This window comes from Danio aesculapii, chromosome 19 (genome assembly GCF_903798145.1).
Source record: "Danio aesculapii chromosome 19, fDanAes4.1, whole genome shotgun sequence".
NCBI lineage: Eukaryota > Metazoa > Chordata > Actinopteri > Cypriniformes > Danionidae > Danio > Danio aesculapii.
Genome location: NC_079453.1, coordinates 44,028,477 through 44,043,849, shown reverse-complemented (window position 1 = coordinate 44,043,849; position 15,373 = coordinate 44,028,477). Strand labels below are relative to the sequence as shown.

At 35.1% G+C, this 15,373-nt stretch overlaps 1 protein-coding gene across 7 annotated transcripts in view; it reads left to right on the top strand.

Annotated features, from left to right (window-relative positions):
• trioa (trio Rho guanine nucleotide exchange factor a) overlaps positions 1-15,373 on the top strand; it is a 235,153-nt gene that overhangs the window by 168,805 nt on the left and 50,975 nt on the right. For 5 of the 7 annotated variants that reach the window (XM_056479283.1, XM_056479281.1, XM_056479280.1 and 2 more), the window contains 13 exons: positions 649-764; positions 846-912; positions 3,926-4,035; positions 4,149-4,218; positions 4,400-4,489; positions 5,710-5,802; positions 5,890-6,001; positions 6,074-6,264; positions 9,617-9,718; positions 11,032-11,061; positions 11,180-11,331; positions 14,063-14,162; positions 14,540-14,783. In XM_056479283.1, the coding sequence (XP_056335258.1) occupies positions 649-764; positions 846-912; positions 3,926-4,035; positions 4,149-4,218; positions 4,400-4,489; positions 5,710-5,802; positions 5,890-6,001; positions 6,074-6,264; positions 9,617-9,718; positions 11,032-11,061; positions 11,180-11,331; positions 14,063-14,162; positions 14,540-14,783 (1,477 nt within the window). The remainder of the gene's footprint in view (positions 1-648; positions 765-845; positions 913-3,925; positions 4,036-4,148; positions 4,219-4,399; positions 4,490-5,709; positions 5,803-5,889; positions 6,002-6,073; positions 6,265-9,616; positions 9,719-11,031; positions 11,062-11,179; positions 11,332-14,062; positions 14,163-14,539; positions 14,784-15,373) is intronic. The other 2 variants (XM_056479284.1, XM_056479282.1) reach the window with 1 other exon arrangement.

The following is a 15,373-nucleotide window of genomic DNA, read 5'->3' as shown; positions in this document are numbered from 1 at the left end:
ATTTATTTATTATATTTTATTGAGTTTATTTATTTATTTATTTTTGCTTAAATGTAGCGAATTATTATTATTATTATTATTATTATTATTATTATTATTATTATTACGCAACAATTTTCTCCAAAAGTACATGTAATTTTATTTTATTACTTTTTATTAGTTGAACTATAACAAAGTATTGCACAACAGTTTTCTCCAAAAACTACATTTAATTTAATTATTATTATTTATTTAATTTTATTTTATTTTGCTTAAATGTCAAAAATTATTACGCAACACAGTTTTCTCCAAAAACTACATTTTATTTTATTTTATTTTTTTGCTTAAAAGTAACAAATTATTATGCAACAGTTTTCTCTAAAAACTTTTTTCAGTTTAATTTCGTAGATTGAACAGTTTTCAAACACAATTCTTAATAGACTAAAAAATCCCTTTTTTATTTATAATTAAGATCACTGTTCGCCCACCATTTTGAATAGACAACTCAACAAAATAAATAAAAGATAAGAATAAATAAAACCTTAATTAACTTTCGGTGAGGTTTTCACCTCATGTTACCTTTGTGTAATATTTAATTTTATTTAAATAGAGTGATTAAATGGTTTTCTAACTTGAAACTAAATGTTTGTGTTGTTTGTAATTTTTCAGAGTAAAGACCTTCAGCTGGACATCATCCCCGCCAGTGCTCCGGGGTCAGAGGTCAAACTCAGAGACGCTGCTCATGAGCTCAATGAGGAGAAGCGCAAGTCTGCCCGCAGGAAGGAGTATGTCTATACATTTACTGCTACCCACTGACGCAACAGAGACTGAAATAATAGATTAATTTGTTGTTTTCTTTTGAATAGCTTCATCATGGCTGAGCTGATCCAGACAGAAAAAGCGTATGTGCGAGACTTGAGAGAGTGCATGGACGTGAGTACTTTATTCTGTTATTATTAGTGGGTTTTTTTTGTTGTTTTTTTTTTTTACAAAAGCATAGGGCTGGGTGATATTGCAAAAAAAAATCATATCGTTTGATATTGATAATTATTGAATATTTTTTAACAATACATTTAGGAATATTAGGATATTTTATATATAAAATACACAGCAAAATCCTCAGAGTAAAAATGACTCAGTTCAGAGAACATTTGGTCCCTCTCTAAACTGAGTAAAATTTACTCAACAGCAGAGTTAAAGTTAATGAGACAATGATGGGGTTAATTAAGCGATGATTGAGCACTGATGATGAACAACTGCGGTTAATAAGCAGAAACTGAAGAGAAGCAGCAGCAGCTTCGCTCATTTCTTACCTGTTTGACTTTATTTCTGTCAGATGTTCACAAAAGTCCATATGAAATTTATTGAGAATTAACTGTTTTAGTTATTTACATTTTACAAAAAAAAAACATGTTTCCCACATCATGTCACCAGCGTGGAGAAAAGTGGTTGATTTACTTGGGCTCTTTGACTTGATCTGTAATGTTGCTATATCTATGTTATCAATGTTAAGTATAAAGAGCAAATATGATCAGGTTAATTTAATTCTTATGCTTGATATGAGTTACTATGAAAGAGTATATGTTTGATTTTGCAAATTAAATTTAAATAATTGTTTATCATTATAGAAACAAAATTCAGTCTTTTTCAAGAGAATGGACCTCAGCTGAGGGTTTTATACATTTTTATAACACACTGAGCATCTGAGTCACTTTAGAAACACAGACATCAATAATCAGCCTATCTATCTCAACAGTGGTTAGAGATTTTATTTATTTTTTGGCTGCAATGTATGCTAAGAGAATCAAACAACAACCATTCATAGTTCCCAGCATGCACTGCAGGAAAAAAAAACTCACCATAGTTGAGAAGCACACGCTGATTCTTTATGTCTGTGTATTTTGAGTGCTTCAGATGTGTTTTATGATCTGAGAAAAGTATTGCTGAGTTCCATTTTCTTAGTACAGTGCTCCTTTTGTGATAATACATTATTCAAACTTAACAGGTCAAAACTAATATACTGATTTGATCAGGGACCAGATCACCACAGAATCAATTAGCCAGAGCACAATTGCTCTCTTTATGCAATATTTGCCACAATACTCTATTTGGCAAACAAAGAAAAACAAATTTTAGAAATCGAGTCAGAGTCCAAGTAAAGTAACTGCTGTTCTCCTCAATGGTGACACCTTAAACACAAAAAGTGGTGGTGTTTTTTTTATGTTAATTGTTAAGTAAAAAATGACTTAGTTGTTAATAATATCACTATATGGAATTTTTCAGAGTCTGGCAGAAATAAGGCCAAACAGGTTGGTAATAAGTAAAGCTGTCGTTTGTGGAGTTGCTCAATGATCCTCTGCTGAAACTTTTGAGAGATTTGATGTGTTTTATTCCAGTTAATTTCATCTACGACTGTGACTGAAATCAGTTGTAATTTTGTGTTTCTCTTCTGTTTCTGCTTATTAACAGCAGTTGTTCATCATCAGTGCTCAATCATCACTTAATTAACCCCATCATTGTCTCATTAACTTTAACTCTGCTGTTGAGTACATTTTACTCAGTTTAGAGAGGGACCAAATGTTCTCTGAATTGAGTAATTTTTACTCTGAGGATTTTGCTGTGTATATATTTTTTATTATTCAAACTATGAGGTGTCAATAATAATGATACAGCAAAGTCTGTAAACAAAACGACTTATGATGATCAAATATGAGCTTTCAAATAAAGGAAGCAGCCATCTTAATAAAATACATACTGCAACATTACAAATTGTGAAGTTGAATGATTACATTGCCCCCTATGCTAAAAACTCTTTCAGATGTGGAGCTAGTGGCTGAGATGCACAAGAAAAGAAACCAAAAAGCCACTCTGGCGGCGACATCCTTACATCCTTTCTTATTTACAATCTCCTCACTGCTGCTAAACAGCACTCATTTGTGCATGTGTTGTTATTCTGACCTGAAGTGACAAGAACATGCGCGTAGATTCCTTGACCATTTACAATGGGCGTGCGCTCCCCTTGCGTCTCTCATAACTAGGTGACCATCAACCATTTTCTCAGAGTATGATAAGTGGACAAACCATTGCTGCAGCTCCGATGCAAGTTAATGGAGAAAAGTAGAAAGCGCTGCAGTGTTTGGGTGCGCTGTGTTTGTCTGAGGTAATTAGTCTGTCGTTATTACTGAAATTTTTATATTCCATACAAGTGTGAAGCAGATTGGTTAGTTCTGCTTACATGAATTGCGGTGCGCTCTCGGCATTCGAAAAGTTGAGATATTTTCGACTAGGTGCGGCTGAAAAAAATGCGTGCGGTTCATGTGCGCGTTGCTCCCATATGCGCGTTGTGCAAGCTGTGCACCTCCATTGGAAATTACTCCATTGGAAACTTACACCCTGAGCTTATTGGCATTGCTTCCAAGGTGCGCGCTCAGCAGTCACATATGAATAAATCTGTAGCGCTTCATACTAAAACTACATATTGAACCTTTTTTTTGGGGGGGTGTATTGACAATGGTGTATTGACAATGATGTTCGGTCAGTAAATATCTATACCGATTTTATCGGCCAGCCCTACAAAAGTACAGCATGGACAATTCTGTCTTTATTTTGTGCAACTCTTGAGTTCATATCTCGAAATTCTGACATTTACAAATATATTATATAAATAAATAAATAAATATAAAAATATATATAAATTGTGACTTATTTCTCTAGGTTGCAAGTTTTGTTTCTTTTTTATTTGGAATTGTATCTAATTTATGTATATATTTTTGTGTATGATTTTTATTGTGTTTATTTATAATAGTTTTTTCCATTAAAATAGTTGTTGTTGCTAAAACTGCAATATTTAAAATATATATATGTTTAGGTCTTTATTTCTCCAAATTGTATCTCACAACTCTGTTATAATTTACAAATATATATATTTTTTTCATCCTTCTTGCAGACGTATCTGTGGGAGATGACCAGCGGCGTGGAGGAGATCCCCCCAGGCATCGTCAACAAAGAGCACATCATTTTTGGTAACATGCAAGATCTGTACGAGTTCCATCACAAGTGAGTTCAATCTTTCAGTCTGAATCACTCCTGCCATCCAGCATCCATCCGTTCATTCAGGCACTATAATCAGTGACTCGTCTTGTGTGTGTCTCTCTTCTGTCCATCTCCAGTATATTCCTCAAAGAGCTGGAGAAATACGAGCAGCTTCCTGAAGATGTGGGCCACTGTTTTGTGACGTGGGTGAGTAAATTGTAATTGTATGTATGTATGTGTGTTTATGTATATATATCTATATATATGTATGTATGTTTGAATTATTTTTTTTAATTTTTCATACTCACACGTGGCAATAAAGCTCCTTCTGATTATTATTCTTTGGGATTTGTAAGTGTTAAAATGTCTCTGTATTGACTTTCTCCAGGCTGATAAGTTCCAGATGTATGTGAACTACTGCAAGAACAAACCAGACTCCACTCAGCTTATTCTTGAACATGCTGGAGGATACTTCGACGTAAGACATCTTTCAGTTTTGAGGAATATTTCGCATTTCAGTGCTTACAGTGTGTTGGAGTAAAGTTGGTTTTGTGATGTGGCTTGAGAAAAAGATTATAAAAAAAGTGATTTTATATTGTTTTTTAAATTGATTTTATATTATATTGTATTGGATTTTATATGATTTTATAAAGTCTACTCTCAAATACCCTTTGTGAACATAAAATGAAATGATGTAACATTGATAGTCAGCAGAATATACATTTCTATCTAGCAATGATAAATATCCTTATTCTGAGCCATATATAATTAAATATATTAAACCAGAGGTAATCACACAATTTCTAGGTTATTTTAAAGTCTAGTATAACGATTAGAAAAAATAAATAAATAAAATAGGATTATGTGGTGCTTAAATGGCTTATTAAAATGTCATCAATGATTCATGTTTGTATTATGCTTGACAATATTGTTTGTATATAAACTTTTGTTCATTTTAAAACTCTCTCTTTCTCTCTCTCTCTCTCTCTCTCTCTCTCTCTCTCTCTCTCTCTCTCTCTCTCTCTCTCTCTCTCTCTCTCTCTCTCTCTAAATGAGCTTAAAATGAAAGCATAATGTTTGAAAATGAAGTCATTAAGAAATCAAGATGGAACAGTGTTTTAATGATGGAGTTGTACTATAGACCATTTTGAGGAATGTAAGCAAAAACAATGTTCCCAATGTATTTCCTGTTTCACATTTTTAATTTCTGTAGCTTCCGAGAATTCAAAAAGAGCCACATATTGATAAATAATGTTATGAGAGCGGTTTTGACATTAACTTAAGATTGAATTGCCTCTTGTTACAGTTCTGAAATAGTTTGATGATAAGCAGGAAATGTTCATGGGCCAATGACCTGACCACGTTGAAATGGTCCATAAAATAATTTTTTAATTCACAATTTAATGAGCAAAATTGCAGATTTATTGATAATAGTTTTAAAAATATGTATTTTAAATCATTTTATTTTTTTAATCTCATGTTTATGATTACAAGAAATTTTATTTATCAAGAGTATAAACCATATAAAAAGTGTGAGCATCTAAATTAAATATATATATATATATTCTTGTCCTCAAAAAAAACCCCAAAAAAGTCCTTATTCCTGTATTTCTTTACATCACTATATTATCTTCCCCAATATCATGTAGCCCTATTGTTTGATTTGTAAAGACAAGCATATTGATATTCCTCTTACAGGAGATCCAGCAGAGGCATCGCCTGGCTAACTCAATCTCCTCATACCTCATCAAACCCGTTCAGAGAATAACCAAATACCAGCTACTCCTCAAGGTACAAACTTTTGCGGTTCACCCCCAAACCCTGCAGACTGTCTGCTCTGAGAATTCGCCTTGAATTCAAGTCATTTTGCATTTGCAGGAGCTCCTGACATGCTGCGAGGAAGGTAAAGGTGAAATCAAAGATGGCCTGGAGGTGATGCTCAGTGTTCCCAAAAGAGCCAACGACGCCATGCACTTGAGCATGCTTGAAGGTGAGCGGACACACAGCAAATGTACAAACACCCAAGACTGCAGCTGTTTCTAATGGCATTTTGCATCTGCAGGGTTTGATGAGAACATCGAGTCCCAGGGAGAGCTGATCCTGCAGGAGGCGTTTCAGGTGTGGGATCCCAAAACTCTGATCCGCAAGGGAAGAGAACGACACCTTTTCCTCTTCGAGATGTCACTGGTCTTCAGCAAGGAGGTCAAAGATTCCAATGGCAGGAGCAAGTACATCTACAAGAGCAAGCTTTTCGTAAGTTTCGCTGCAAGTTTAAGGGGGGTGGACACTTGAAGTGATTATTCATTTATACTTTATAAGTGTTTTTATGTTCATGTTTTATGTCCTAATGTTCATTTGTTGTAACTGTGTGAGTTCCTTTGTGTGGCACTGTTGTGAGATGAGGACTCTTGACTGCAAACCAAATCTACCTTCGGGTATAAATAAAGTAACCTAACCTAACCTAACCTAAGTTTAAAGCGCTCCTCTTTTATCCCCTTTGCAAGATGTAAGATAAGCCTTCGGTGTCTCCAGATTGTATCTGAAAAGTTTCAGCTCAAAATACCCATCAGATTATTTATTATACAATGCAGATTATGCTGATATTGGTGTCTGAGGATAGTGTAGCTGTTTTTGTAGCCTGTGCCTTTAAATGCAAATGAGCTGGTGTTGTGGAAAAAGATTCTGGTCTGCAAAATATTTTCTATGTTTCTAAGTCAAAATCTTCAAAAAATGACAAAGTCTGAGATCTCCGAAGTCTTTAGGCAAAGCCGTTTATTGTTACAGTATCAGTAACAACAGAGACAGGTCGTTCGAGTGTCTCTCGAATATAGGCTAGCACTCAGTTTAAATACATTTCTGTGTCTTAATACTCCACCCAAATTTACGCATTACACACCCTCATCAGCTTCTCCGCTAGTGGGATCTTAAATCTCTCAGGTGCCCACCACCAATAAAGTCTCAGGGTCTTTCAGGGGTCTTACCCATGTCCAGTTAAGGCCTTTCCTTCCTGTTTCAAAAGTGATGACTCAGCCAAAAAACAATGCTCAACATAATATCTTGTTCACTGTCCACTGAGCTGTCAACTGTAAGTTCAGCTGAAGTTCATGGGTACTCATGTTTTTTGGAAGTCATTACAAATGAGTGTGTGTGTGCACGTGCAGGTTTGCCTTATCATGAGTTACAGAACAGAACGCAGGTGCCCTTATGGCCATGCTTCCATAAATCTACCCCCATTGTGACAATAATGCTGCTCTTATAATCTCTCTTCTCATCTCTGACTGCATTTGCACAGGGTGGCATTTTTTATTTACCAAAGCGCACATAAATAATAATAATGCCACAGGTATGGGTAATAATACAATAATACTGAAATCACTCAAATAAGCATATAAATGAGAGTAATACATTCATCAAGACACTGTGAATTCCCTATCACTGGTTCTTCCCACACACAGAGTTTGCAGTATACACACACACGTGCACGTTTACTGATACCATGCAGCTGTGGTGAAACTAGCGGTTAAGAATTCCATAGTAATATTTCTGTCTTTATTACAAACGTGCTCTGTTTTATAAACATTTAAAACTTTTATTCTTGAAGTGCGGATGATCACAGAGAGTCGGAACAGATCTTTTAATCGCAGTTTCTTTGCAAATCCTGTTCTGTGGGCGTGTTTATACGCATTACTACAGAAACATGTTAATTCACACCTGTCAATTAATTCGGTGGGTGGGGGTTAACCGCACTCCCACCTCACATTGCTGTCGCCCTTAATTTGCTTGGATTTGGAGACTATTTTAACGTCCAACAAGAGACTTGTTGTGTTTATATCTTTCCAATATGACACAGTCACAATATGACACAATATACCTACACACAGTTCTGTCCCAACAGCTTCTAAAAGTTGATGTTGCATCATTGGTTTTCATTTGAGTGTTCACTTTTTATAATTTCAGATTATAAAACACTTTTTAAATTACTTTAAACTATTCTAAACACTCTTTTGCTATATTATACTGTATTTGATGTAGATGATTTGGTTTATTATACTATTTATGATGCTAGATTTGCTTGCTTTGTGCTGTTGCTTTGGCTGATTTAGGCATGTCTTACATAGATAATATGATTCTAAATTTGCCAGTAGGTGGCGACAAGTACCTGCCTTAGTGCCTGAATGAAAATAACCCCATAATTTATTCACCCTCAAGTGGGGTTAGTAGCCTTTAGTGTAGATGACTTTCTCCTTTCAGACTAACACAGTTGGAGTGGTTTTAAAGGGCACCTATGATGAAAATCATCTTTTTTAAGCTGTTTGGACAGAACTGTGTGTAGGTATCATGTGTCCACTGTCATATAGGGGTGATATAAAGACAATAAGTCTCTTTTTTTAAATTTCCTGATGTTAAAATAGCATACAAATCCCTCCCATTTTGTATACTATGTATAATCATATCAACAAGACAGGTCGTGCGCAAAGCAACCGGGATTAAAAGATCTGTTCAGCTCTCTGTGATCATCAATCATCATCAAATGTGATCAAGAGTGAGTTTTACAAGTTTAAAATGTTTTGAAAACAGTGCATGTGTGTAATGAATTACAGCGATTTACTTCAGCTTTACTTTATCAGCACAGCCGCATGTCAGTACAATTATAAAAGAGGACGCTTCAATCCCGGTTTGTGGATATTAAATCAGGTTTATTTTGTACATTAACATAACAGATATCCATACAGCAGTGGAGATTAACCTGTATCCTGTCACATTTGCCGTGCAAAAACAGTGCAAAGCTAAACTCTCTGTGTGTGTGCATGTGTATCTATGTGTGTGCGTGTGACATTGTGTGTGACTCATCATTGCAACTCCACAACAAATACATCAAATAATCATTGATAAAGTTCTTACTGTAGTATTTCTCACAAACGTTACGTGAGATCTGCTTCCTTCATGTCTGTCTGTTGACTGAAGCAACCAAGGGCAGAGATTAAGGGACACTGACAGGCATGTGGGAATAGTGGGCACTGAGGACTAGCCTTAAAGGTGCAGTACACAAAAAAGGCTACAAGATGCTCAGAGCTAAAAATCACAATCTTCTGAAAGGTCTTATAAATAATCGGTGTTTTGAGCTGAAACTTTACACACACATTCTGGAGACACAAAAGACTTAAATCAGGAAAAAGGGGTAAAATAGGTGACCAATGAGGAAATTTCCAATGAGAAAATTGTTTGCATTTAATTTTTTTTGGGTGAACTTTTCCTTTGACTCATTGAATCGTTGATTAAAATGATTCATTCAAAACTGCTGATTCATTCAGGAACAAAACGCGGCAGTGTTGCTCGGGCTTCGAGTAGAACTATTTTCATTGTCGAAACAGAAAAAAGGCAATATTGTGTCTAAAAGGGTTTCCTAAATATTGACATTGACCTTCAAAAAAACTCTTCTCGATCTATCACTATTTGTAACTGCATTCTAACAGGCTGCTTATTATTAATATTATTATTATTATTATTATTATTATTATTAATATTATTATTATTATTATTATTATTATTATTATTATTATATGCAGCAGATGTGATTGTTTAATGTGCTTTGTTCTGCTCTTAGACCTCTGAACTGGGTGTTACTGAGCATGTCGAGGGAGATCCATGCAAATTTGCTCTCTGGGTTGGACGAACTCCAACTTCTGACAACAAGATTGTCCTCAAGGTAACTCTCTCTCTCTCTCTCTCTCACTCTCTCTCTCTCTCTCTCTCTCTCTCTCTCTCTCTCTCTCTCTCTCTCTCTCACTCTCACTCTCTCTCTCTCTCTCTCTCTCTTTCTCAAAAAGCATGCTATTTGCTCCAACTGTTGCATCATCATTATCTATGTGGCTTGTCTCTTTTGCACTTTAATATTCATAAATCCCTCGTTCAGTGTCAAAATGCTTGCAATGATAACCTACCAGATTAACTAACTGGCCTTTGTTTTGACTAAGTACATGCATGTCTTTTTATTATATTACTTTGTATTTACTAAAAACACATAAAAATAAGACGCTTTAAAAGTTAGTCTTGCATACTGCCTTTTTGCATGTTTTTACAAAAGAAGGAGTAAAACATCTGCATGTAACAAGAGTAATATTGCTTCAAAACAGAAGAACACTATTTGTTTTTAAAGAGAAATCTGAAGCTAATGGGTATCATATTGTAATAATGATTATTGTGGTATTTCTAAGCACTCACTTCTGTGTTTCTGACTGCATGGTAATGAAGTACATAGAAACACACATGCACGTCTACTAGTAGAGGTATTTGTGCATTGCAAATGGTGTTTGTGTCTTAGTGACTGTCAATTACCTGCATGCTGCTTTTAGACTGTAAGGCTAATCTGTTCAATACTGTCTTTGCATAAAATGTCAAATTACACAGTCGTTCACTGTCCGTGTATACTATATGTGATTGACTAAACGTCTTAGGAGCCATAGAAAATATGAAAAATGGGTCAAAGGCAAAAAAGACTGTTCAAGTATCATAAATATGGAAGTGTAATGAATATTTCAGTTATGCTAAATGATGATAGAATATTATTTCACTCTTATTTTGACATGTTATTGTCACAAAATTGATATATTGAAATATTAAAATAGTTCTGATTGTACAAAATTATTTTGTAAATGCAAAACATAGTCTTTGACTCAATTCATTTTAAAATATATATATTTTTTATTACATATTTGAAGATTAAAGTAAACAAATACATTTTAAAAGTGAATTTAATTGAATAATTCATGTACTTCAGAAAGAAGACTAAATATTAAAATGAATATTGTGAAATACTTAATAATTTGTCATTTTTTGACAACCTGTGGTGGCATTGACTACTAAATCCACCATTCATCACAGCACATTGGCTCTAAATGATCACAAAACATGTTTATTAATGTTGTCCTCGTGTCTTTCTGGCCACTGTCTGATTCAGTATTTTATATGGCACTTCATAAAACAGTAAAATCTTTGTATATTTCTATATTTCGAATAAAGCTAAGTCAGGGATGCAAACATGGATCATTGGTGAGTACAGCGACGCAGTAAACTCACCATTAGTTCACCATAGAAGAGAAAACACGTGTGCTGTTACTCAACATGTGTGCGTTTCTCTGTTTTCTTTTCTCCACATCTGTAAACGCAGGCGTCCGGTATTGAGAACAAACAGGACTGGATCAAGCACATCCGGGAAGTGATTCAGGAGCGCACCGTTCACCTGAAGGGGGCGCTGAAAGAGCCCATTCACATCCCCAAAGCCTCCACAGCCAAACACAAGGGGCGCAGGTACACCCCAAGGCAAGTGACACTTCTTTCTTACTTTACTCTTATGTTATTTGAAAAAATTTTTAAATAATAAAAAACAGTAAAATAAAATAGCCATAAGATAAATAAACAACACAATACATAAACCAAATAAAACATTTCAAATTAATTTTGGGTTTAAAGGTGCTGTTTGTAAGTTTTTGACTCTTCTAAAGCATAAAAATACTATAGTATGTTTGCAGACAATTCAGAAACATGTCAAGTGAACGTTCTTGTTTATCTGAAAAACAATGCTGAAATCAGATATTCTGCTTTGAAAATGTTTGTCACGTGCCGGAACGTCTGTCTTTGTTTTGGTTCCTTTAACCCGCCCACTGTCATTTTAGCCAATTATATTTCAACACTGCAGGTTGGCTTGATGGAAAACAGCGTATTTCATTTATTCAGTCAGAGAGGCTCTCTAAACATGCGTCAGTGACTGAAATGTGACCTCTGGTGGACAGTAGCAGACTCCGAAATGAGACACAGATTCAAAGTTCCACATGAGGTTATTAATTAGCAAATATTACGAACGTAAACATTAGGTGAGCAGGTGATATTGTAGCCCCGTGTCCTAACAACATGCTACCTGATGAGATAAGCAGTCATAAACAATTTGGCTGTTTGCACAGGATGAAACACGACAGAAATTTAAATAGAGAATCACAGAATAGTGCACTCACTGCACTCCAACAAAATGGTAAGGTTTAAAATCCAATTAATACATATTAAACCTCTTTAACATTATTTAATGTACATGCTGAATCACTGATATGTGTTGTTTTGCATTGAGTCACAGTTCTAAAGTTCAATTTTAAACGGTTTATTTTATTTTCAAGATCTGAGGTGAACTATCTGCTGCTGCTTTTAGTAGTATGGCAATAAATGTCATGTAAAATGGCATTCAAACTCACATTGTTAGCATTTAACGCTGAATAAAACACATGAGGTGTATCTGAGGTAAGGTCAGTTTATCCTGTTGTTCAGCTGCAAGAAATAAAGCTGTTTATAAAATATCAATTCGAGGTGTTGGTTAAGTCAAAAACCTCTTTTAATATGGAGAGTATTCCTTCTATCTGTGCCGTTGCTTTTATATAGAATACTATCAGACTTTGGGCTCGATAGTCAGGCACGCTTCTGTTGGTCCTCAATCTGGTAACCTGCGCTGTCTTGTGTTTTGATCCAGGAATGCAATACCTAGTTCAACCACTGGGTGTCTAACTTACACACTGCACCTTTAACTTCCATGTTAAGTGAACTTAAATGTTTAAGTGCACTCAAATTAACACCAAATGATTTTGTTTAAAGTTATTTAACTAATAATATTGAACTTAAACTCTTATGTGCATTCTACATATGCCCCAATTGTGGTTTTACTGTTGCTTATTACTGTTATTATTATTATTATTTAAGTAGAACTAGGGCGTACTTAAAATTGAGGTTTCCTTTATGAAACTGAGATTTCCTTTTGCCGAGTTCAGACTACAAAATTTTCAAAGTAGTCGTGTCATGGATGTTTTCACACTGCATGACTATCTGGGGTAGCATTCTGTCGCTGCTGTGTTTACACTGCAAGATGGATCGTCGATAGAGGGTTTCACGCTGCATGACTTTACAATAGGAAGAGTCTCCGACAGCTTTGTCTCAGTCCACAAACTACGTCTTACAACCAAACACACATGAGAAGTGAAACGGAAGCAACGCAAGGTCATGTAGTATATCTTTTGCTATTAACTACATAATGAGAAAAGCCTTTAGTGGGGTAGAAAATGTATTTATTTTGCTCACCTATCACTTGAAGGGAATTAGCAATTTCACCTTTATTTCTTTTCTTGACCTGGTTGTGATATTGCTCAGATGACACGTCAAACAGACACGGGTGCTCCTGACAAATTTCCACTAGTTTTTCCTCCATTTCTTGGGGGCAAAAAGACAGAAAAGAAGCCCTTTTAACTTCTCCAACTTCCTGCTGGCCTGCAGAGACCCATACTAGTGAATGCAGCTCTCTCATTAGCTGTAGGTAATCACCGATGTTATTTTCAGTCAGAACACATTTCACACGGCATGATTTGAATCGCAGACAGGTCCAGATATTTAGTATGCCAAATATCTCACGGATGAAAACAAGAACAGAATTGCAGAATCCAGTCATAAAAACACTGAATAAGCCGGATAACACAAAATGTCATGGAGTTTGGTGAATTTATGATGAATAATTTAAAAGTACAGCCATAACTAATCACGATATTGGCTGTTGTTTGTGAATATCAAACGAAAAGGGATTATTTAAATATGAGCCTCTGCCTTAATATGAACTTTATTTGCAGAGCTGAAAGTCACTTCACTGACATTTTACTGTTTAATAATTTGTAAAAAAGCGATATCATGTACACACAGAAGCTCACAGGGTCTTTAGGACAACCTGTCAAAATAAAGGTCCAGCATAGTATAAGTTTTTAGCATAATTGTGACAAATGTAAAACACTTAATTGCAATTTTACAATATAAATATTGTTAAATTCTTCATAAATTAAGTTGAAAGAGTTTTCAATATTTCATTTATATAAACATGCGCTAAAACTGAAAAAACAGAATCCAAAAAACAATTCAAAATCAAAGAAAATTTATTCAGGAAAATATAGAAAAAATAATACCATGGTGTATTTACACCTTAATAGAAGCATAAATCTCCTCAACTTTAAGCTCATTTCCTGTGTGTGCGCAGAGATGGAGAGGATCTGGACAGTCAGGGTGACGGCAGCAGTCAACCAGACACCATCTCACTGGCCTCCAGGACCTCACAGAACACACTGGACAGCGACAAGGTGAGGAGACACTACACACAAATCCATTTTATCATTGAAATCGGTAGTTTTATAGTGCTACAGAGTTTTTTTTTGACAACTTCTGTTTTTAAAGTAGACTTCATAGTTTTCAGTGTAATGCTTATCACATATTTAAAAAAAAAAAAGTGTATCGTCTTTTGGCACTAATGAATTGCCATAATATATGACTGATTAAAATGTTAAAAATTAATAAATACAATCAGAGTATTGCATATGTTATCATGTTATTACTTTTTTAAGTAGATGTAAAATTTCACACACACCACAGCCAAATAATTTGACTTACTAAAAAAAGAAAGCCGAATACAAACTATCTGACTAAAAACCTGTGTTTGTTTGTGTTTGTTTGTGTTTAGTTGTCTGGTGGCTGTGAGCTGACGGTGGTCATCCATGACTTTATGGCCGGTAACAGTAATGAGCTGACGATCCGGAGAGGACAGACGGTGGAGGTGCTCGAGAGACTTCATGATAAGCCGGACTGGTGTTTGGTTCGCACCACAGACCGTTCGCCGGCGCTGGAGGGCCTGGTGCCCTGTGCCATGCTCTGTATCGCCCACTCACGCAGCAGCATGGAGATGGAGGGCATCTTCAACCACAAAGGTGGGCAAAAGTCTCAAAAGCTCCTCAAATATCATTAATACTCTGCAGATATGTTCATACAGTAATTATTGTCATGTGTAGTCAATATACAGTTGAAGTCCCCCTGTATATTTTCCCCCCAATTTCTGTTTAAAGGAGAGAAGATTTTTTTCAACACATTTTCTAAACATAACTAATTTCTAATAACTGATTTCTTTTATCTTTGCCATGATGACAGCACATAATATTTGATTAGATATTTTTCAGAATGCCAGTATTCAGCTTAAAGTGACATTTAAAGGCTTAACCAGGTTAATTAGGCAAATTAGGGTAATTAGGCAAGTCATTGTATAACGATGGTTTGTTCTGTAGACTATCTGAAATTGTTATTGCTTAAAGGGGCTAATAATATTGATCTTAAAATGGTTCACAAAAAATTAAAAACTGCTTTTGTTGTAGCCGAAATAAAACAAATCAAAATTTCACCAGAAGAAAAAATATTATAGGAAATACTGTGAAAAATTTTCTTGCTCTGTTAAGCATCTTTTGGGAAAAATTTGCGATGTGACTATTGCAGTTGCACACATTGTGATATCAATGCTGAATCGTTA